This window comes from Nelumbo lutea, chromosome 2 (genome assembly GCF_056320005.1).
Source record: "Nelumbo lutea isolate HS-2025 chromosome 2, American lotus-T2T, whole genome shotgun sequence".
In the NCBI taxonomy this organism is placed as follows: Eukaryota; Viridiplantae; Streptophyta; class Magnoliopsida; order Proteales; family Nelumbonaceae; genus Nelumbo; species Nelumbo lutea.
The window spans coordinates 88311316-88333191 of record NC_142685.1 but is presented as its reverse complement, the minus strand read 5'-3'; the positions used below and the strand labels follow the sequence as shown (position 1 = coordinate 88333191).

At 39.1% G+C, this 21876-nt stretch overlaps 1 protein-coding gene across 6 annotated transcripts in view; it reads right to left on the bottom strand.

Annotated features, from left to right (window-relative positions):
* Nucleotides 1-21876, bottom strand: part of LOC148871746 (rho GTPase-activating protein 7-like) — a 116798-nt gene that overhangs the window by 18108 nt on the left and 76814 nt on the right. For all 6 annotated transcript variants that reach the window (XR_016107486.1, XM_088971124.1, XM_088971127.1 and 3 more), the window contains one exon: nt 4624-4673. Coding sequence is in view for 5 of the 6 variants with exons in the window: in XM_088971124.1 (XP_088827250.1) it covers nt 4624-4673 (50 nt within the window). In the remaining variant the exon portion in view is untranslated. The remainder of the gene's footprint in view (nt 1-4623; nt 4674-21876) is intronic.

The window sequence follows — 21876 nt, the reverse complement described above, 5'->3', positions numbered from 1 at the left end:
TTGGTCATTTACCTTTTCCTGCTTTGAGTCATTTGTTTCCTGATATGTTTAAGAAAATATCTTTATCGAGTCTTCATTGTGAGTCTTGTGAGCTTGTGAAGCATTGTAGACATTCTTATTCAGTAAGCAATAAAAGATCTAATTCTCTTTATTAATGATTATTCTCGCTATACTTGAATTTATCTCATGAGATCCCGGGATGAAGTACCAACTATTATGCAAAAACTTAATGAACTTATCCTTTCCCAGTTTAACACCCTGATCAAAATATTCCGTTCTGATAATAATAAGGAATATTTTGAGAAGAACCTCTCATCCTACTTTGAGACCTTTGGGGTTATTCATTAGAGTTCTTGTTCCTACACTTCACAACAGAATGGAGTAGCAGAAAGGAAGAACCGCCATGTGGTTGAGGTTGCTAGATGCCTCCTTTTTGCATCTCATGTTCCGATTAAATTTTAGGGGGATGTTGTCCTTACTACCACTTTTTTGATTAATCATATGCCTTCCCAAGTTCTGGGTTTCAAGACCCCGTTTTGCCTTCTTTTTTCGGATGAGGATCTCTTTTCTCCTCCTCTTAGAGTTTTTGGGTGCACTTGCTATGTACATGTTCATAATCAATAGAGACAAATTTAAGCCCAAGGCACATAAGTGCATTTTTCTAGGATATGCCTCCACACAGAAGGGATATTGCTGTTTTGATCCAGTTCATGGCACCTGCTTTGTCTCTAGGGATGTCACTTTTGCTGGGTCTATTCCTTTCTTTGGTATTCCTCCTGAGGGGGAGCATTCTGAGGAATCATTTGCTATGTCTCCAATTGTTCCTCTTCTAGCTCCTTTTGAGTCTTCTGTCAAGTCATCTTCTTCTATTGCCTCTCCTTCCACTGTGTCTACCTCACATTTTCCTGCTCCCCCTCTTCCCCCAACTCATCCTCCTATATTTTCCTCACATCCTATTCTCCAAAGGTGGTCTCAAAGATAGATTCAAGCATGGGCATGTTGTTTCCACTCCTTCCTCAGAGCTTCTTGCACCTCCCATCACTACTGAGGTAACGGGTCAACCTTCCTTTGACCCACCTACTACCTTCCCAGACCTTGACCTTCTTATTGCCCTTCGCAAAGGCAAACAGAAGTGTACATCACATTGTATCTCTAAACATTTGTCCTACAACCTTCTATCTCCTACTTATTATTCTTTTCTTGCCTCTATTTCTACCTATGTGATTCCTAGGACTGTACCAAAAGCCTTGTCTAAACCTGAATGGAGGGATGCTATGATGACTGAGCTAGATGCTTTGCATAAGAACCATACCTGGGATATCCTGGACTTGCTTGAAGGGAAGGAACTAGTGGGTTGTAAATGGGTATTCACTATCAAAAATCATTTTGATGGCACTATTGAGAGGTTAAGGCTTGATTGGTTACTAAGGGTTACACTCAGATGTATGGTATTGATTACCTTGAGACTTTTGCTCCTGTGGCTAAAATGACTGCAGTTCAAGTTTTATTGTCTCTAGTTGCTACTTTTGATTGGCCCCTTCACTGGATTGATGTTAAAAATGCCTTTTTGAATGGAGACCTACATGAAGAGGTCTATATGTCTTTACCTACGGGAGTGTATGGAAAGGAAATGTGTGCAAATTGAAGAAGTCTCTTTGTGGTCTCAAACAACCCCCTAGAGCCCGATTTGAGAGATCCAGAGTTGCCCTTGTTTCTTTTGATTATACACAGACTCAATCTAACCATACTTTGTTTGTTAAGAGAACTCTTTGGTGACTTTTCTAATTGTTTATGTTAATGACATTGTGGTTATTGGTAATGACACTCAGGAAGTGATTAAGCTCAAAAGATTTCTTAACACTGAATTTGAGATAAAAGATTTGGGGGATCTCAGATACTTCTTGGGAATTGAAGTTGCTAGAACTAAGGATGGTATCTTTTCTCAACACAAGTATGTTCTTGATCTCCCTGTAGAGAGTGGTAAATTTGGTGCTAAACCGACTTTCACCCCTATAGACCTAAACCATAAGCTTTCTACTATTGATGGTGAATTGTTGATTGATAGGGAAGTGTTCTAAAGACTGCTTGGGAAGTTGTTATAACTTTGCATGACTCGACCAGATATTTCCTATGCAGTAAGTGTTATTAGTCAGTTTATGCATTCTCCTAGAGATACACATTTAGTAGCTGCAAAAGGAGTTTTGTGCTACTTGAAAGGCATTCCAGGGAAAGGAATTCTGTTTGCCAAGCATGGATACATGAAGCTAAAGGCATACATTGATGCTAACTGGGCCGGGTGTATTGATGATAGGAGATCCACCTAAGGACATTGTGCTTTGGTGGCAGGGAACATTGTCTCATGGAGAAGTTAGAAATAGTCTATAGTTGCCAAATCCTCAACTGAAGTAGATTACAGGGCAATGGCATATGGAGTGTCTGAATTATTGTGGTTGAGATCACTTTTGGGTATTGACTATGAAAAGCCGATGATGCTCTATTATGACAGCCAAACAACTATCAACATTACGCATAATCATGTTCAACATGACATAACTAAGCACATAGAGGTTGATAGGCATTTCATAAGGGAGAAAGTTGCTTTAGGGGAAGTCTGCTTACCATTTATTGCTTCAGAAGAGCAGTTGACTGATATTTTGACCAAAGGTGTTCCAAAAGGAAAGCTGACACATTATATAAGCAAGCTGGGCATGATTGACATCTATGCTCAACTTGAGGGGGAGTGTAGAGAGACTGGGCCAAATGGGTCCTAATATTCTTTTACGCTTAAATAATGTTATATTTATTTTATGTGTTAATGGGCCTTTTCTTAATGGGCCGGTTAACCTCTATTTAAGTTCTTTTAACTTACTGCTTTGCTGGTCGCCCAGTTAAAGGGCAGACTTGTAATTAGCATGATTAATTAAGTTTAATAAAAGATTAGTGAAGGGAGAGAGATCCATCAAACTCTCTTCTTCTTTCTCTTCTTCTAATCTGCTGTAACCTTTCTTTCTCTCTCACTTTTCCTTATTTCTTTTATCAGTTTTATATCAGATTTGAAGGACAAACTCACATCTAAGAGAAAGGAAGTAAAGGAAGTAAAGGAAGAAAAGGAAGAAGAGAGACAATCAAATCTCTCTTCAGCCCCTTAAAATATCTTTTATTATAATGTGCATACAATTAATTACATGAATACCCTTAGTAGGGTGGCCAGCACATGAAAGGTAATAATAAAAATGAAACATGCCCATAACTAAGGCCCACTAATAACAAACAAAGTCATGAACAGTGCTTTAAATAAAAGAAAGAAACTATGCCAATTCGGCCCATCATCTCTACAAAAAGTAATGTCCATAGCTGCTAAGGCTCACTAATAGCAAACTAAGTCATGAACAGTGCTTTAAATAAAAGAAAGAAACTATGCCAATTCGGCCCATCATCTCTACAAAAAGTAATGTCCATAGCTGAAATCCATTGATGATAATGGAAAAATGAACAGAATATAAGCAACAAAACCACTATGTAGCTTGCAGAGTAAAGCTTGGTTGAAATGACAAGCATGGTCAATGTTGACCGTTGCAGTCCCCAGAAAACTGCAGTATAGCTGACTGTTATGAAATGGTAAATGAGAAAGTGATCACGGTTCCCAAGTTGAAAAATATTTTTTTAAACGGGAGCTGCAAGATGTGGGAGACTTGCTTGCAAGAGTGAAAGCCCAATCTGGAAATGGGAGAAATCTGGTGTTTTCTATGAGGTATTATTGTGTTAAAAATCTGCCTATTGGTCTGCATCCAAATCATCCTTGCAAGATAGTTTGGGTTCCAGGTGTTCCTACCAATGTAGCCTTCATTTGTTGGACATCAGTGCATGGTTAAATGTCATATCAAGCATAACCAGAGTAGAAGAGGGTTTAGCTTGGAAGCTTGAGCTGTGTGATGTTCAATCATAAGGTGGGGGACACCTCTTGCCACCCATTGCCCTGCTGTATGGAGGAGTTGGTGTTTCTTTGAAAGGCTGGTGAGCATTAGCTGGGTGTGCCCCCATTCCTTGTTAGATTGGCTGGATGGGTTGGTGCTCAGGGCCTCAGAAGATGGGGAAAGAAGATTTAGAGGTGCATCCTTGCAGCAATTATATGGCATGTCTGGCAGTAGAGAAATGGAAACGTTGCATGGAAAACATCAAGATGCGGACTGATTTTTAGTACCATGTTTTACTGGGAATCTCATGTCACTAGTTTCCTCAGAACTATTATGTCTGATCAAGTGCCAAAGTTCAGAAGTCTTAAACACTTCATTAACCACATGATATATCTCATATATATTAGAGGATACAAGACAGTGGTCATGCCACAACTCCTAGTTTCTAGACAATGCTATCTGCATAATAAGGACCTTCCAAAATGTTAATGAAGTGGTCATGCCACACTTCATTAACCACATGATATATCTCGTATATATTAGAGGATACAAGACAGTGGTCATGCCACAACTCCTAGTTTCTAGAAAATACTATCTGCATAATAAGGACCTTCCAAAATGTTGCTGAACCATTACCCCATATTAGTTAAATAAGAATATAAATGTTACACATTTTCAGGGCAACAGTTGTCAGAGTGTGATAACATACTCTTCTTCACCAGAAGAGTCAATTGACTCCATGGACAGGTTCTTCCTAGCCTGCAAGAACAAATAAGTATATCAGAGATTTAATATTTACGAATGCAAGATATAGAAGATAACAAATTCAGAATGAAGCATCTAATATCCTATTGGCTATCATAAGGAAAATGTAATATCTAATTCAAGTAATAAAATTATCACTTCAATACAATCGCAGGGAGGAAAGCAATACACAATATAATGATATCTTCAGCCAAATACTAAAAAGCCTCAGGCAACCAACAAAAACTGTTTTATCATAAACATAATCAGATCTATGTACTAACTGTTCAGTTAGAGAAGGTAGAGGCTGTTTGCAGTGAATTTCCATTTTTCAATAAGCAACAGTACTATATTAATATTATTTAGAAAAGAAACCAAAATAACAAAAACAGGCCAACAAAGTACTTATCAAAAAAATGGTTGACAAAGTACAATATAATAACATTAAGTTGTCCAAAGCAGATAGAAGAAAAAAAAAAAAGAAAAAAAATTGTAAATCAGACCTAGGTCCTGGAATTCCCCAACCAATAACATTTCTGTTGACTACTGTTCTCACCAGATGATGGATAAGCTGCTTGCTATCTTTGGGGCGCACCTGACCAAGGCATTTAGGTCTTCAGCCTTAGCTTTGGCTTCTCTAACCAAAAATTTGAAGATCCATGGGACTTATTTCTCTGATCTCAGCCAGTTGTTGACCACTTGACAGTCCCCTTCCGCAATGGTAACCCTTTAATTAAAATCAATATTTTTGCTCTTACCAAGTTCCCAACACACTGGATTTGAGAAGCTGAGAAGAATCTTCACATTACCATCTCTAATAGCTAGGAGTGTTATAAGTAGAAAGGACAGTATCAGAAATGAAGTCATACAAAGGAACCAAGGAGTAGCTCCAATAGGTAATAAAATGAGAGAAAGTCGACTGAGATGGCTTGGTCATGTGCATTGAAGACCAACTACAGAATCTGTTAAGAAGCAATCTGTTACAAGTTCAAGAGGCTAGAAGAGCAAGGGGCAGAACAAAGACGGCATGCGTGCAAGTGCTAAGAAATGATATAAGCATCCATAATTTAATTATGGATATAGCACAGAACAGATTGAAATGGAAAGATATGATTCATCTAACCAACTCCATATAGATGGGACAAGGGTTTAAAGGATAGAAGAAAGGGGGCCAAAATTCTTTTGTCTTAACCATTGGATAGAAGAAATACCCACATGAGTTCATCCAACAGATTTAATACAAAAGGAGTGTCAGCATCCCCCAAAGAAAGTCCATCACTTATGGGTGTCACAAATCAGGTTTGTTTTTAAAGGTGAAAGAGAAAATTGGCCCAACAAAAATGTACATCTCCCCACTACAGATCTCCCAAAATTTCACCCATAATACCACAATAGACTCATCAGAAGGATGGTCATAACTAGAGGTGCTCAAGATCAGTCACTGAACTGATAACCAAACCTAACCAGACCAAATAAGCTATTTCATTTTGGTATGTTTGGTTCTTGGTTCGGTATGGTCAAAATTTTCAACTGAACTCAACCAAAAGCCAAATTATATATAATGATATAAAAAATAAAATATATGTTAATATATTTACTATAAATATTAATATTATAAGTAAGAATGCTTATATAGTAAGGATGAGAGAAAGTAGACTGAGATGGTTTGGTCATCTGCATCGAAGGCCATCTATAGCACCCAATAAAAGCGATCTGTTACAAGTTGAAGGGGCTAGAAGAGCTAGGGGCAGAACAAAAAGGACATGCATGGAAGTGCTAAGAACAACGAACCAATTCGAATAATGCTCTTATTGAGAAAGAACAACGAACTATCTGAACTCTGAAGAATCAGAAAAAGAATGCCACCCACAAGCATAAATTGAAAGAAAAACCATAAAATTAAAACAAAACCAACAGAGATGAAGAAACCGAAAGTGAGGAGGGGGAGAAAGGAAAAGGTGAAACCTGTCATACTTGGTTAAACCGTGTGCTAGTACAAAGCAAAAAAAGGTGCAAAATCTTAAACCCATACATGTTTCTCTTCCAAACAGAACTAAGAAAACAGAATCGACATAAACACAGAGAAAAATATATATATAAAAAAACAGTAAGCAGCTATGGAATAAAAAGAAGTCAAAAGTACACCTTTTGCAAATCAAAGATCTTAATACCCAAATTGAAAACCCATGACCATTTTCACACTTTGAGAAAGGTGTGAAAATGCTTAATCCAGAAAAATCAAGAAAGCAGAAAAAGAAATCCTTAATCCAGAAAATTATACATTTTTCAAAAAAAAAAAAAAAGCAGTACAATAAGAAGAAATGACCTTACTATTAGGATTTTCTCCTTTCTTGTTCCTGAACAGATACTCGGTACTACAGCTGGAGACAATGGAGATAAAGATAGTGAACTCCATGTTATTCTTTTTTTTTTAATCAATAACAGAAAATTTTATTAAGGGATTAATAGAAAGGTACAGAGGAAGCAAGGGGAGAGGTAAAATCTCTTAACCCTCAATCCTCCCCAAGAAATTAAAAAAAAAAAAAAAAAAAAACAGAATTACAATACAGTCCAGAACTACATTTGATTCCTTCCCACCCCCTGTTTAGCAAGCAAAGGGATTAGCACTTCTCTTAACCCATTGCAGCTGAATCTCTACATAATCCATTTTCCTCTTGCAACCAGCCTATAACCAATTTTGAGTCTCCTTCAACAATTAACTTTTTAATATTCAATTCATTAGCCTTCTTTAACCCTTCTATCACTGCCATAACCTCAGCTCTAAGTGACTCCCCTACACCAATTGGTCCTCAAAACATAACAATAGCTTTCCCTTCCTCATCTCTGAATGTTCCTCTAATGCCCGAGGGTCCTGGATTACCTTCACTACTTCCACCAAAGTTCAAGTTTATAAACTAGAAGCTGGCGGAGACCACAAAGGACTAATCTTCATTTGAAATGGGGATGAATTAGTTACTTCCTTCCAACTCCTTGACAACAAATCTGTAGTGACACCCTCAAATAACTTTTTTGAAGAGTAAAGAAGAAATTTATTAAAATAAGAAGAGAAGTACAATCTGACTTGGTGCCAAGATGACACACCATACCATTAATCACTAAGAAACAAGTTTACAAGTTTGAATTTCAGGAATTTCCCAGAAATTTTCCACCTAATCTGCACTGTTAAATTGCTCAAAATCTGGAAGGACCAGTGACCAGCTTGAAACCAGCTTTCCTACTGAGGCCACCAAAGCTTCAATGCCTTTTGATTTGTCTTCAAACAGCCTCCTATTCCTTTCCTTCAATAATGTCCAATACACAGCAAAGGGGATACAGCTCCAGACAATTCTTGCTTTATTCCTTCCTCTGAATTTTGGCCAAGAGGAAAATATTTCTGCAGGTTAGGAAGGTTGAAAATCCAGAATGCCAAACAGGAAAGAGTAGTACTGCCAAATGAAGTTAGCCACTTCACAACACTGCACTTTAGATGGTCTGTTGTTAGGATGCTGTCTAAGGCAACCAGCCAGGAAAAAGCCTCCACTATTGGAGGAATAGGGCTATCCCACACTCCTACTTGGTCAGAAGTCAAATTCTCTTTGATCAGAGCCAAATAGGACTTCACCAAGAACTTTCCATCCGTACATTCCTTCCACCACAAACCATCACTAGTGGATGCTGATAATCTGCGCTGTTCTAGTTTGTCTAATAATAAGACGCACTCTTCCACCTCTTGATCCAACAAAGATCTTATGAATTTAGGACACCTGACCAAATTCCCAAAACCATCTGTTGTTCAGTCAGCCTGTATAGTCTCGAACAAAGCTCACATTTCCCAAAACCACACCAATCATCCCCCAAGAACCTTACTCTAGCCCCATCCCCCACCCTAAAGCTCACCAAACCCCCGACGTGATTAAACTTCATAATGCCTTTCCATACACAAGCCCCATAAGAACTGTTAGACAATTTATGCCCTTAACTCCAATCAGATTGATGTACTGATACATTTATTGTAAATGAGTGATAGTACATAATTGTTTCATATTATCATTGGTGTGTTTCTGTGTAATTACCCCTTAAACTGGAGACTTATGAGACTCGTGTTAGTTTAGAATGTTTTCAGCAGTTGGATAGACTTGGGGAGTTTATCCTGCAAAGACTGACACTAATGTGCTGCCAAAGAAGTTGGGGCAGCTTGTCTCAGCTACTAGGGTTAGACCTGAAGCACATGTAGTGTGTGTTTGTTTGTTTGAAGCACTGAACCCAGACCATTTTCTAATTATGCCCTGGACCTTGGAGACTGATGGGCAAAACTGAAAAGTTACGCATAACCCCTAGACTTGATTATGGTATTGCACTGGGTGTCGAATCGAGTTGTCTTTGATATGCCAATCAGTGAGATCCTTTTGGGGTCAAAACTTGGGTATGTTGGGACAGCCTAAGAATTCACTCAAGTGGGTGATCATAGTGATAGGATCAGCCCCTTTGTCGGACAAAGTGAATGATTGAGAATGCATTCTCTTTGATGGAAACCAAAACTGTCGGCGGTCAATTTCAATCGTGTTTGAGATTTGTTTTGCAAAATAAATTTATATGATAATATATATATTATGTTTTAAGAAAAAAGGGTTTGCAAAAGGTTTTAATTCCCGGGACCCATCAAAGCAAAGAGTGCAACACTACACCTTGCAATCAGGGGAGAAGTCCTTCCCAATCGGCCAATGATTGATCATTATGGGCTAAGAGGTTGAGTGTAAGAGACCATTAAGGGTTGTTTACCTGATGGGCTATATCTTACTTAAAGTCTATTATCCTTGGGCCTTCATAGGATGGTTAGACTCAAGGATCTTTCAATTGTAAATGTCGGGCCCATTAAGAGTCCATACTGATGAACTCAGGAGTTCACTGTACTTGACAGTGAATTCGGCTAGGTCTTTTCACAGAGGTTGGGCTGCACCCATATGGTCTTATATGAGGTCATTGTTGGGGTCCCATGCCATACAAATTGAACCTAAATGAGCCAACAAATATCTTGGGACGTGAGCCACTTAATGGGCCTAAAGCCCATGGTTAATGAGATTAATCAAGTGGTCACATGACTTGACTACTTAAGTTGTCATGTGACTTGGGCGAATATGGGTCTGAAGCACCCATTCTCATAAGAGGATAAGACCTATCTTAAAGTAGAGTCCAAATCCAAATAAAGATTTGGATTACAAACCTCCTAATTCGATTAAGAGTGGTGCTTCTTAAGGATTAAGAAAAGAGAGATCAATCTGCTTCATATCACTCTGCTTTCAGCTCTCTCTGCTCTTACCACCCCAGAAACCTTAATTCGATCTCCCCTTCTTGTGACTGATCTTGATTAGTTGGATCTCTGAATTTTGCAAGAAAATATAAGAGAAAAACCGTGGTCACCTCCCTTGTTCGATCGAAGAGTTGGATTTCAGTTATTATAAACCTAATCTACACTAGAATTCTGTTAGAATGAGAGTTGAAGAAGTAATAGAAAGACTAGAAGAAGTAGAAGAAGAGAGGAGAAGAATTCTGGTTCGAACAAGAGAGATCAATCTCCTCTCTAGTCGCCCAGATTTAATTTATACATTTCTATTCAAAAGACAAAAGACTCCTTTGCCCCTACTTAAGTATGGGACATAACAACTAACAAATCATTACACATCAGCAGCTTTAAACATAAATATAAAGACCAAAATACCCCTACAAAGTTGACATTAACACTCCCCCTCAAGCTGGTGAGTATATATCATATAGTCCTAGCTTGTTACATATGTAGTCCACTCTCCCCCGACTCAACCCTTTGGTGAACAGGTCTACCCATTGATTTCCTATGTTAACATGTACAACATCTATCACTCGACTCTACACCTTCTCTCTCATAAAGTGAGTCAACTTCTATATGCTTTGTTCTTTCATGAAACAACGAATTAGAAGAGATGTGGATTGCAACTTGGTTGTCACAATAGAGCTTCATTGGAGTGAATAGAATATCTGAGCTTCATTAGAGTGAATAGAATATCCCATCTCTTGTAGAAGATTTCTCAGCTACACTAATTCACAAGTGATATGTGCCATAGCTCTATATTTTGCTACAACACTGCTTCTTTGCCACAACTATCTATTTCTTACTTTTCCATTTCACCAGATTACCCCCAAGAAAAGTATAATAGCCTGTAGTGGATCTCCTGACAGATATAGAGCCAGCCCAATCAGCATCAATATATTCCTCTATTCCAAGTTTTCCTCCACTCTTATATATCAAGCCACGACCAGGAGCCCCCTTTAAATACCTTACAATCCTTAGAACTGCATCCAAATGTGGAACCCAAGATTTCTACATGAACTAACTCACGACACTAGTTGCAAATGAAATATCCGGTTGGGTAATGGTTAGGTAGTTTAGTTTACCCACCAACTGCTTGTACCTTCCAGGATCTTCAAACTCTTCACCCATATCATTGCTCAACTTAGTATTTGATTCCATAGGTGTTTCAGCTGGTTTGACACCTAATAATCGTGTTTCTTCCAACAAATCAAGAACATATTTCCTCTGACACAAATTAATACCATGCTTAGACCTTGCTACTTCTATCCCCAAGAAGTATTTTAGTTTACCAAGGTTCTTTGTTTGAAAGTGTTCCTGCAAGAAGATCTTCAACCTATCAATTCCCAATCTATCACTCCTGGTAATGACAATATCATCTACATATACCACCAATAAGATCTTTCCAGCCTGCGAGTCATGACTAAAGACTGAGTGATCAACCTGACATTGTTTCATACCTAACTTCTTTACCACCTCACTTAACCTATCAAACCACGCACAAGGAGAATGTTTAAGTCCATAAATGGCCTTATTTAGTCTACACACCTTATCATCCTCTCCCTGAGCAACAAACCTCAGTGGTTGCTCCATATAGACTTCCTAAAGTAGATCACCATATAAGAAAGCATTCTTGATGTCAAGATGAAAGAGATGCTAATCATACATATCGGCTAGAGATATCACAACACGAACTGAACCAATCTTAGCAACAGGAGAGAAGGTCTCCGTGTAGTCAATACCATATATTTGGGAATACCCTTTGACAACCAGTCTATCTTTTAACCATATGTCTGGGAAGGTCTCTGTGTAGTCAATACCATAAGAAGCAAAAGGATAACTTGCCAGTAATAGACTACCATAGGTGTCAACACCTTGCTTATTTTCCTCTCCATATGACTCCATCTATCATCAACACAATGAATTTCAACACACAACCAACAAGAAGGCCAAAGATCAATTACAAATGTAATCAATTGTGATAAGCCCAAAGCTCTCAACAGCCATGACATTACAGGAGCAAAGAAATCAACCCAGAAATGGCATGGTTTCCTATTTAGACTCAAATGAGTCTTAAAAGTCCAAAAAGAATCAACTCTAAGCAAGGATCAAAATTCCAATACCTATCGGGCCGTATTGGGAGGCCACCAATACACCTCTGCAGGGGGTGTGACCTGGTTCAGAGGGTAGATGGGCCTTAAACCAACCCCTCTGATCCAGGTTGAAAAAGAAACAAAAGAAATAAAATAAAAGCGAGCAAAGATAAACCAGCATATCAGCCTGTATCAATATTTTGAACCTTCACTCTAAGCACAAACTTCGATCACAGGGTTACTTCCAAGGTCCTAGGAAGTGAAAGAATACCTTGTTGATCTCTCTAGATTCTTGCAAAAAGGGACCAGCAACAAACAGCTCTGAGTACCACAAAAATCCAAGGTATTCTACTCAAAATAGAACATCCTTACTGTGGAGAGTATTGATGTAATCTAATATAGTAGCCCCTACTGTATCTTTTATTACTTTATTTTTTCTCTTTCAGCCCTACTGTATCTTTTTCTCTCTAGCCCCTGCTGAATGTGTCAAATACCTTCAGAAACACTTCAAGAAGTGAAAGGTAAATCAGTTTCTGATGAGACTCAGACCTGAGTATGAAATAATCAGGTCTCACATCTTGAGTAGAAGGACTCTGCCAGACCTAGACTCAATAATGGGTAACTCCTTAGGGAGGAGACTAGACTCTTGACTATTGCAGGACTTGATGGAAAGCGAGCTGATTTTGGGGCTGATACTGCTTTCATTACCCATGGAACTAAGAAACCAACCAATAAGGATGCCTCTAAGATTCAATGCTATGGATGTAAAGGGTTCAGCCATATTGCTTTACATTGTAAGAAGAAAAATGTGTGTACTTATTGTAAGCAACGAGGTCATATCATTCTAGAGTGTCCTATTCGACCAGCTAAAGGTGTTCAGAAGAAGAACCAACATCATGCTTACCAAGTGACTGAGAGCCAGACTTATGCTTAGGTGAATCATTTGCTTCTATGGATAAGAAGGAAATTCAGCAATAGGTATCTTCTGTTTTCTCTGCTATTGGCTTATCTAGTGAATTTTCTGGTTATTGTTCTTCCTCATCTCCTATTTGGATTATTGATTCAGGAGCTATCAATCATATGACCAAAGCCTACACAGAACTCTCAAATAACAATACTGAAACCCATCACAAACATATTGTTACTGCCAATGGTGAAAAATTGGACATCATTGGTAGTAATGATTTGTCCCTTAAGCTTTCTCCCTCTTCTTCCCTCTCCCTTACCAAGACCTTTCTTGTCCCATATCTCATTGCAAAACCTAATTTCAGTTGGACAACTTGTTGATGAAGGTCATATTCTTACTTTTTCTTCTAATGGCAGCTTGATTCAGGACCAATGCAATGGGAAGGGGTGTAGGTTGGGCCGACTATTTGCATTGGAGTTCGAGAAGCCGCACACAACCAAGTCATCTGCTTATTTCAGCCCATAGTTGTCAAGGTGACGCCTAGGCGTGTAGGCGCTTTTTGGGTCTCGCCTTGCCCAAATGCCATATGATATTTTTTTATATTTTAAGTCTACAATATATATAGACATGATACACCGAAGCATTATTTTTATTTCTTTCATATTATAATAAGTTTTTTTATTAATTTCTTATCTTTTTAAGGTTTATGATAGATAAAACATTCGAAGATGAGTTGAAGGGATATCCTCCAAGGTTCCGAGTTGTATGTCTTTCAAGAAGAAAGGGAAATCGAATGTAGAAGGTATGCTTTTCGTTCTTCTTCTTCTTCTTTTGGAACAACAAACAGGGGTTCCACCCCTTCTTCTTTTTCTTTTTTTGGAACAAAAATAGGTGCTCTGCCCCTTCTTTCCCACTCCACCCCTTCTTTTTCTGTTTTAGGGGCTCTGCCCCTTCTTCCTTCCTCTTCCTCTCTTCTTCTTCTGGAACAAAAAACAGGGATTCTATCCCTTCTTATTTTTCTTTGTTTGGATCAAAAACAAGGGCTCCGCCCCTTCTAGAAGCAGGGGGTTGTTTCTTTTTCTGGAAGAAAGATAGTGGCTCTACTCTTTTGTTATTTCTATTTCAATAGCAAAAATAGGGGTTCATCCCTTTTTTATTTTATTTTACTTTTAGACATTAAGTGACGTCTAGGCTCCTGCCTAGGCGACCAGGCAACTAAGCGCTCCCCTGTCGCCTAGGTTCACCTTGGCGCCTTGAAAACTATGTTTCAGCACCTCATCTGATTCCTTTCTTGGTCAAAGAAACAATGTCTAGGACTTATGGCATAAACATTTGTGTCATCCACATTTTTGAAAAATTAAAGTTTTTATTTGACTTTGGTTTATAAGTAACAAAATTCCCTCTTTGCAAACTTTTGATACTTCATGTGTTTCTTGTTAATTGAGCAAGAGCCGCACTTTGCCTTTTTCTCATAAGTCTGAGCATGCTACTTCTCCATTCGAAATTATACATACTAATGTTTGGACTTCTTCTATTACTTCTTGATTGGGATACGAGTATTTTGTACTATTCATTGATGATTGTACTAGGTACACATGGATTTATTATCTTTGGCACAAATCAGAAGTCTTCCCAACATTTCGGTTATTTCACGCCATGGTACAAATTCGATTTCAGTCTTGTGTGCGTATCCTCCGCTTAGATTCAGGGGGAGAGTACACTGATGGAGATCTCCTATCTTACTTGAAGACTAATGGGATACAAGTTCAACAAAGTTGTCTAGATAGTCCCCAGCAAAATGGAGTGGCTGAGAGCAAGAATGGAAATGCCCTTAGTGTGGTGAGGACCTTATTACAGGAGTCACATTCTCCCTATTCCTTTGGATGGAGGCAGCTAGTATGACTGTGTTCTTGATCAACTAAATTCCTTCTTTTGTTCTTTTTAATGTCTATCCTTTTCAATAAATTGTTTGGTCATCCACCAAACTTTTCTTCTCTTCATGTGTTTGGTTATCTATGTTTTGTTCATTTCCCCTCTCATGAGTTCTCCAAATTATCTGCACAATTTGCTATTTGTGCCTTTGTGGGTTATAGTCCTGACCATAAGGGATTTTTATGCTTTGATTCATCTGTCCAACATATCCGTATCTCCCGTAATGTTATTTTTCCTAAACATATTTCTTTCTTTGCTAGTGTTGCTAACTTACCTGCTCCTTCAGTTTCTATCTTGTATGACTTTGAGTCACAAGACAATTCCTCTTCGATGGCTGTGAAGGATATTCTTGTCTTCTCTCACAAGCGGTTGCACGCACCAGACCCTACTCCTGCCTGTGAAGAAACTCCCTAATGTACCATTTTATTGTAGTCCTTATTGTATTGTTTTCTTATTTATTATTATTTTCACTTCAGCACTACAAGGGCCTCTTTATAATTTTGTAATTTCACTTTCTATATAAAGGACCCTTGGGGTAGGGTCGAATCGTCCATTCTTCATCCCCAGAATTTTGTATTCTGCTCTGGGTCTGTTGACATGTTATCAGAGTAGGTTGTTCTTTCCTTTCTCATTCATTGGGCATATTAGAGTTCTGTTCTCAGGTTGCTTTTGGCTAGTGTAGGGGTTCTTCTAACCCATGTTCCTCTTGAAGGCTTCTGTCTGGAAGGATTTCTGATCAGCTGTGTCGTCCAGAACCTTCTTCTTTCCCTAAGAAAATCAGCAGAAACTGACAAATCTTGGAGGAGTTCCGGTCTTCTCTCCTGGGCGGTAGCAGTTTTGTTTTCTTTCCCAGACTGTATACCGATTTCTCCTGGGCGGCAGCAGCCTCTCTCTATGGTTCAGTTTTGAACAGTCACAGAATAAAGAGTCTCATCAGCAGCAGTATTTGAACCTAGTGTTAGGGTTCTTCTAACCCATGTTCCTCTTGAAGGCTTCTGTCTGGAAGGATTTCTGATCAGCTGTGTCGCCCAGAACCTTCTTCTTTCCCTAAGAAAATCAGTAGAAACTGACAAATCTTGGAGGAGTTCCGGTCTTCTCTCCTGGGCGGCAGCAGTTTTGTTTTCTTCCCCAGACTGTATACTGATTTCTCCTGGGCAGCAGCAGCCTTTCTCTCTATGGTTCAGTTTTGAACAGTCACAGATTAAAGAGTCTCATCAGCAGCAGTAATCGAACCTGGTTTCTCCTTCTAATTGAGGAACTTCAACAGACATCAGGTCCTCTCTTCAAAACTGATCTGGAAAACCTCTCATCTCAGGTTGGTGCATCACACTATTGTCATAATCGACTGTTACCAGTCCTTGGAACCCTAGTTTTTGTGCTGCCCTAGGGCATTTTCTTCTCTTGGTTATCAGTCCTTTGAACCCTAGTTTGTGCTGCCCTAATTCCGTGGAGCTATTGGAGGATTTTTCATTCTTCTCTAAAGTTTCCTGCTGAAGTTACCTTGGATTTGTCTGTGTTTCATGCCTCAGCCCTCACTTTACTTTTCTGAAGAATACTATGTTCAGCTTAAATAATTTTTTTTCTGCCTTGTTCATTGTTGTTTTGAGTTACTTTCCAACTTCAGTACTGCTATTCTGGGCTGTTTTTTTGCTCGTTTATGATGAATGAGAAGGTTGATTTCTCCCTGTAAAATTTGATGGAACTAACTACAATATGTGGAAGTTCCATTTTGATTTCTATGTTGAGGAAAAAGGGACTTGAAGGTTACTTGAATGGGATTGTAAGTAAACCTGATGAGGATGAGGCTAAATAGTAAAGCCAATACACAATGGAAGCTTGACAATGGAAAGTTAGTCTCTTGGATTTTGAGCTCCATTGTGCCTCACATTAGTGTTCCTATGAGAAGACTGAGGACTGCCTATGAGATGTATGCCTACTTGAAAAGGGTTTATCATCAGTCCAATATGTCATGGCAATACCAGATTGAATCTGAAATCTTTGCTTATTGACAGGGGGACAAAAAGATACAAGAATACTATTCAGGCTTTATTGATCTTTGGGCTGAATATGAACTTGTTCATATTGAACCCTCTGATCCCATTGAATGTGTCAAGTATTTGCAGAAACATTTTGAAAATAGGAAAGTTAACTAATTTCTCATGAGACTGAGAACCGAGTATGAAATAATCAGGTCAAATATTTTGAGTAGAGGAACTCTTCCAGACTTAGACTCTGTAATGAGAGAGTTGTTGAGGGAAGAAACTAGGCTCCTAACTGCTGCAAACATAGAAGGGAAACATCCTGATTCAGGGATGGATACTATTTTTCTTGCACGAGAAAATAAGAAATCTGATGGAAAGGACCCTTCTAAAACTCAATGCTATGAATGTAAAGGATATGGACATAAAGCCTCTCATTGCAAAAAGAAGAATGTATGCACATATTGCAAACAACATGGACATATCATTCCGGATTGCCCAATTCGTCCACCCAAGGGACCCATGAAGAAGAATCAGCCACGAGCTTATCAAGAGTTTGATGGACGAGTGTCCAATACCCTTATTGCCAAGGGAGAATCCTCTGCTTCCATGAATAAAGAAGAGATACAACAATTGGTATCTTCCGCCATCTCATCTACCTTTTCTGTTATTGGCCTATCTGGTGAGTTCTTCGGTTATTGCTCTTCTCCCATTTGGATAATTGATTCTGGTGCTACAAATCATATGATTGGGGCCTATCCTGAACCTTCAAACATATTGTCTGAAACCAACCATAGACACATTGTCACTGCTAATGGTGAGAAACTTGACATCATCGGGAGTGATGACTTGTGTATCATCCTCTACTTTTTTTAGCTCTTCTACATTGAGTCCTGTTTTGAGCCAAAGAAACTATGTTTGGGATCTATGGCATAAACACTTGGGCCACTCAAATTCTAATAAACTTAAATACTTGTTTGAGTTTGGTTTTATTAAAACTAAAATTCCTTCTATGAAATCCTTTGATACATCTTGTGTTTCTTGTTGTTTGAGTAGAGTCATATTTTACCGTTCACTCACCGAGCTGAAATGCTACTTTGCCTTTTGAAATTATTCATAGTGATGTTTGGACTTCTTTTGTTGTCTCTCGGATGGGATACAAGTATTCTATGCTATTTATTGATGATTGTACCAGGTACACTTGGATCTACTTTCTCAAACACAAATCAAAAGTTTTTCCAACCTGTAGGTTGTTTCATATTACGCACAAACTCAAGGAGAGAATACAGTAATGGAGATATTTTGGCTTAGTTGAAACATCATGGCATACAAGTCCAATGATGCTGCCCAGACATTCCTCAACAAAATGGTGTGGCGGAAAGAAAGAATGGTCACATTTTGAGTGTTTTAAGGACTCTCCTACAAGAATCACATGTGCCTCCCACATTTTGGGTTGAGACCGCTAGCACTGTAGTATATTTGATCAATTGTATCCCATCTTCTATGCTTGCTAACATTTCTCCTCATCAAAAGATGTTTGGATCCCCCCAGATGTTTCCCATCTTCATGTCTTTGGGTGTCTATGCTTTGTTCATCTCCCTCCTCATGAACGTTCAAAGCTTTCGACTCAGTCTGTCATGTGTGCTTTTGTGGGGTATAGCCCGAACCACAAGGGATCCATTTGTTATGATCCCTTAGCACGTTGAATTTGTATCTCTCAAAATGTGATTTTTCTTGAGCATATCTCCTTTTTTTCAGGAATTGCCAAGTTATCTACACCCTCTATTTCAGTTTTGCATGATTTTGAACAATAGGATTCTCCATCATCCACTGCTAAGAAGGAACTTCTCGTCTTCTCTCGCAAGTGGGTTCATGGTCCAACTCCTACACCTACGACCCCTCTTCCTCCCCGTCCGGATCTCTCGCCCATCACAAACAACTCAGTAAGTGATGCCTCAGTTTTAGATTCCTCAATTATTCCTCCGATTCCTTTACGTCGTTCTGCTCGTATATTTAGACCACCTAACCGCTATGGTTTTCCTTCAAACCATAGCTCCTTCTCTACTGTTTTGACCTCTACAGATATTCCCCGTTCTTACCAGCAAGCAAGTAGCAACTCTCAATAGCTCTACAGATATTCCCCGTTCTTCAAGCTTTGCATGAGAATGACATATGGGTCCTTGTCCCAACACCTCCAGATGGCTCTATTATTGTGAGCAAATGGGTCTATTCCATCAAGCTGAAATCTGAAGGGTCTTTGGACCATTACAAAGCAAGGCTTGTGGCACAGGGATATAAGCGAAGTATGGCATTGACTATGAAGAGACTTTCGCTCCAGTAGCCAAGGTTACTACAGTTCGTGTTCTTTTAGCCCTCTTTGTTGCTCACTCTTGGACAATCTTTCAACTGGATGTGAAAAAATGCCTTTTTACATGGGCATCTCAAGGAAACAGTATATATGAAACCTCCTCCAGGGTACTGTAGTGATCCCTCCCTCATTTGTCGACTAAAGAAGTCCCTCTATGGGCTCAAGCAAGCCCCTCGAGCTTGGTTTGAAAAATTCAGAGATGTTGTCGTGCAAGCCGGATATAGCCAAAGTGCATCGGATGACCATCTCTTTGTTCGGAAAAAACCCCAGGGCCTTACCAATCTATTACTATATGTGGATGACATACTATTGATTGAGATGATATAGAAGGAACCCAGGACCTCAAGTCTCTTCTCCATAGTTCCTTCCACATGATGGATCTCGGCCCTCTTAACTATTTCTTAGGACTTCAAGTCCAACGGAGCTCCTGAGGTTATTTTGTCTGCCAACACAAGTATGCCTCTAATCTTGTTAAGTTGGCCAACCTCAACGATAATAAATAGGTTGATACTCCCTTGGAGTTGAATGTCAAATTATCCAAATCAGAAGGCTCCTTGCTTCCTGATGCTTCCCTCTATCGACAACTTGTAGGGTCTCTCATCTATCTGACCATGACTCGGCCTGACATCTGACATGCAGTTCAAGTTGTTAGTCAGTTTGTCTCTGCACCTCGTCAACCTCATTTGACTGCGGTGCATCGAATCATCCGCTATATTCGAGGTTCTTTATCATAGGGTCTTTTCTTCTCTTCATCTTCTTCTCTCCAACTGAAGGCCTATGTTGATGCAAATTGGGCTGGATGCCCCGACACACGACCCTCCACTACCAGGCGGTGTGTCTTCATGGGTGACTCTCTAATATCATGGAAGTGCAAGAAACAACAAACTGTTTCCAAGTCCTCTACGGAAGCAGAGTACAGGGCAATGTCATTTGTTTGTAGTGAAGTTGTTTGGCTTCAATCTTTATTTCAGGAGTTAGGACATTCCTCTCCTATGCCCATTCCTCTATATGCGGATAACACTAGTGCTATTAAAATTGCTTCTAATCATGTCTTTCATGAAAGGACAAAGCATATTAAGGTGGACTGCCACTTTATCCGTGATCTACTTCTTGCAAACTCTACCTCTCTCCCTCATGTTACCTCTAATACGCAAGTTGCTGACATCTTCACAAAGGCCATGATGAGATCCAGACACTTATTTCTAGTAAGCAAACTAATGCTAATGCCTCTGCATCAGTTTGAGGGGGAGTGTGAAGAAACTACTTGATGTACCATTTTATTGTAGTCCTTATTGTATTGTTTTCTTATTTATTATTATTTTCACTTCAGCCCTACAAGGTCCTCTTTGTAATTTTTGTAGTTTCACTTTCTATATAAAGGACCCTTGGGGCAGGGTCGTATCATCCATTCTTCATCCCCAGAATTTTGTTCCTCTTCGTCAGTCTACTCCATTTCTAAACCTCCTGACCACCATAGTTTTCCTTCAAACCATAGTTCCTTTTCTGCAGTCCTATCCTCTACAAATATTCCTCGAGCCTACCAACAAGCTAGAAGCAGTCCTCATTGGAAAGCAGCTATGGATGCAAGATCAATGCCTTACATGAGAATGGCAGTTGGATCTTGTCCCTGCACCCTTAAATGCTTCTGTTATTGGGAGTCGATGGGTCTACACTATCAAATTGAAATGTGATGGCTCTTAAAAAAATATAAGGCTCACCTTGTTGTCCAAGGGTTCACATAAGAATATGATTTAGATTATGAAGAGGCATTTGCCCTAGTTGCTAAGATTACTGCAATTTGTGTTCTTCTAGCTCTATCAACTGTACACTCTTGGTCTATTCATCAGTTGGATGTGAAGAATGCCTTTCTTCATGGCCAGCTCAAGGAGATGATGTATATGAAACCTCCTCCAGGGTACTATAGTGATCCCTTGCTTGTTTGCAAATAGGAAAAGTCTCTCTATGGTTTGAAACAGGCTCCTTGGGCCTGGTTTGAGAAGTTCTATGATGTTGTTGCTGCAAGCTATAGCCAAAGTTCCTCTAACTATTCTCTATTTGTTTGTAGAAGATCTCAAGGCATCACAGTCCTCCTTCTGTATGTTAATGGTATGATGTTGACAGGGGATGATGATGAGAGAATTAGAGAACTTAAATTACTACTTCATAGTTCATTCCATATGAAGGATTTGGGTGCTCTCACCTACTTCCTACTTCCTAGGACTTTGAGGTTCAACGAAGTGATCGCGGATGCTTCATCCATCAACAAAAGTATGCATCTGATCTTATTAAGTTGGCTGATCTCACTAAAGACAAGCAAGTTGATACTCACTAGGAATTGAATGTCAAGTTATCCAAAATAGAGGGTCCATTACTTCTTGATGCCACACTCAATCGACAACTTGTGGGTTCTTTCATTTATCTTATGATGACTAGTCCTAACATCTCCCATGCAGTTTAGATTCAATTTGTTTTTGCCCCTTGTCAACCTCATTTAACTATTGCTCATCGGATTATTCAATATTTTCGTGGCATGTTATCCCAGGGCTTATTCTTTTCAGCCTCCTCTCCTATTCAGTTGTGGGCCTATGCTGATGCTAA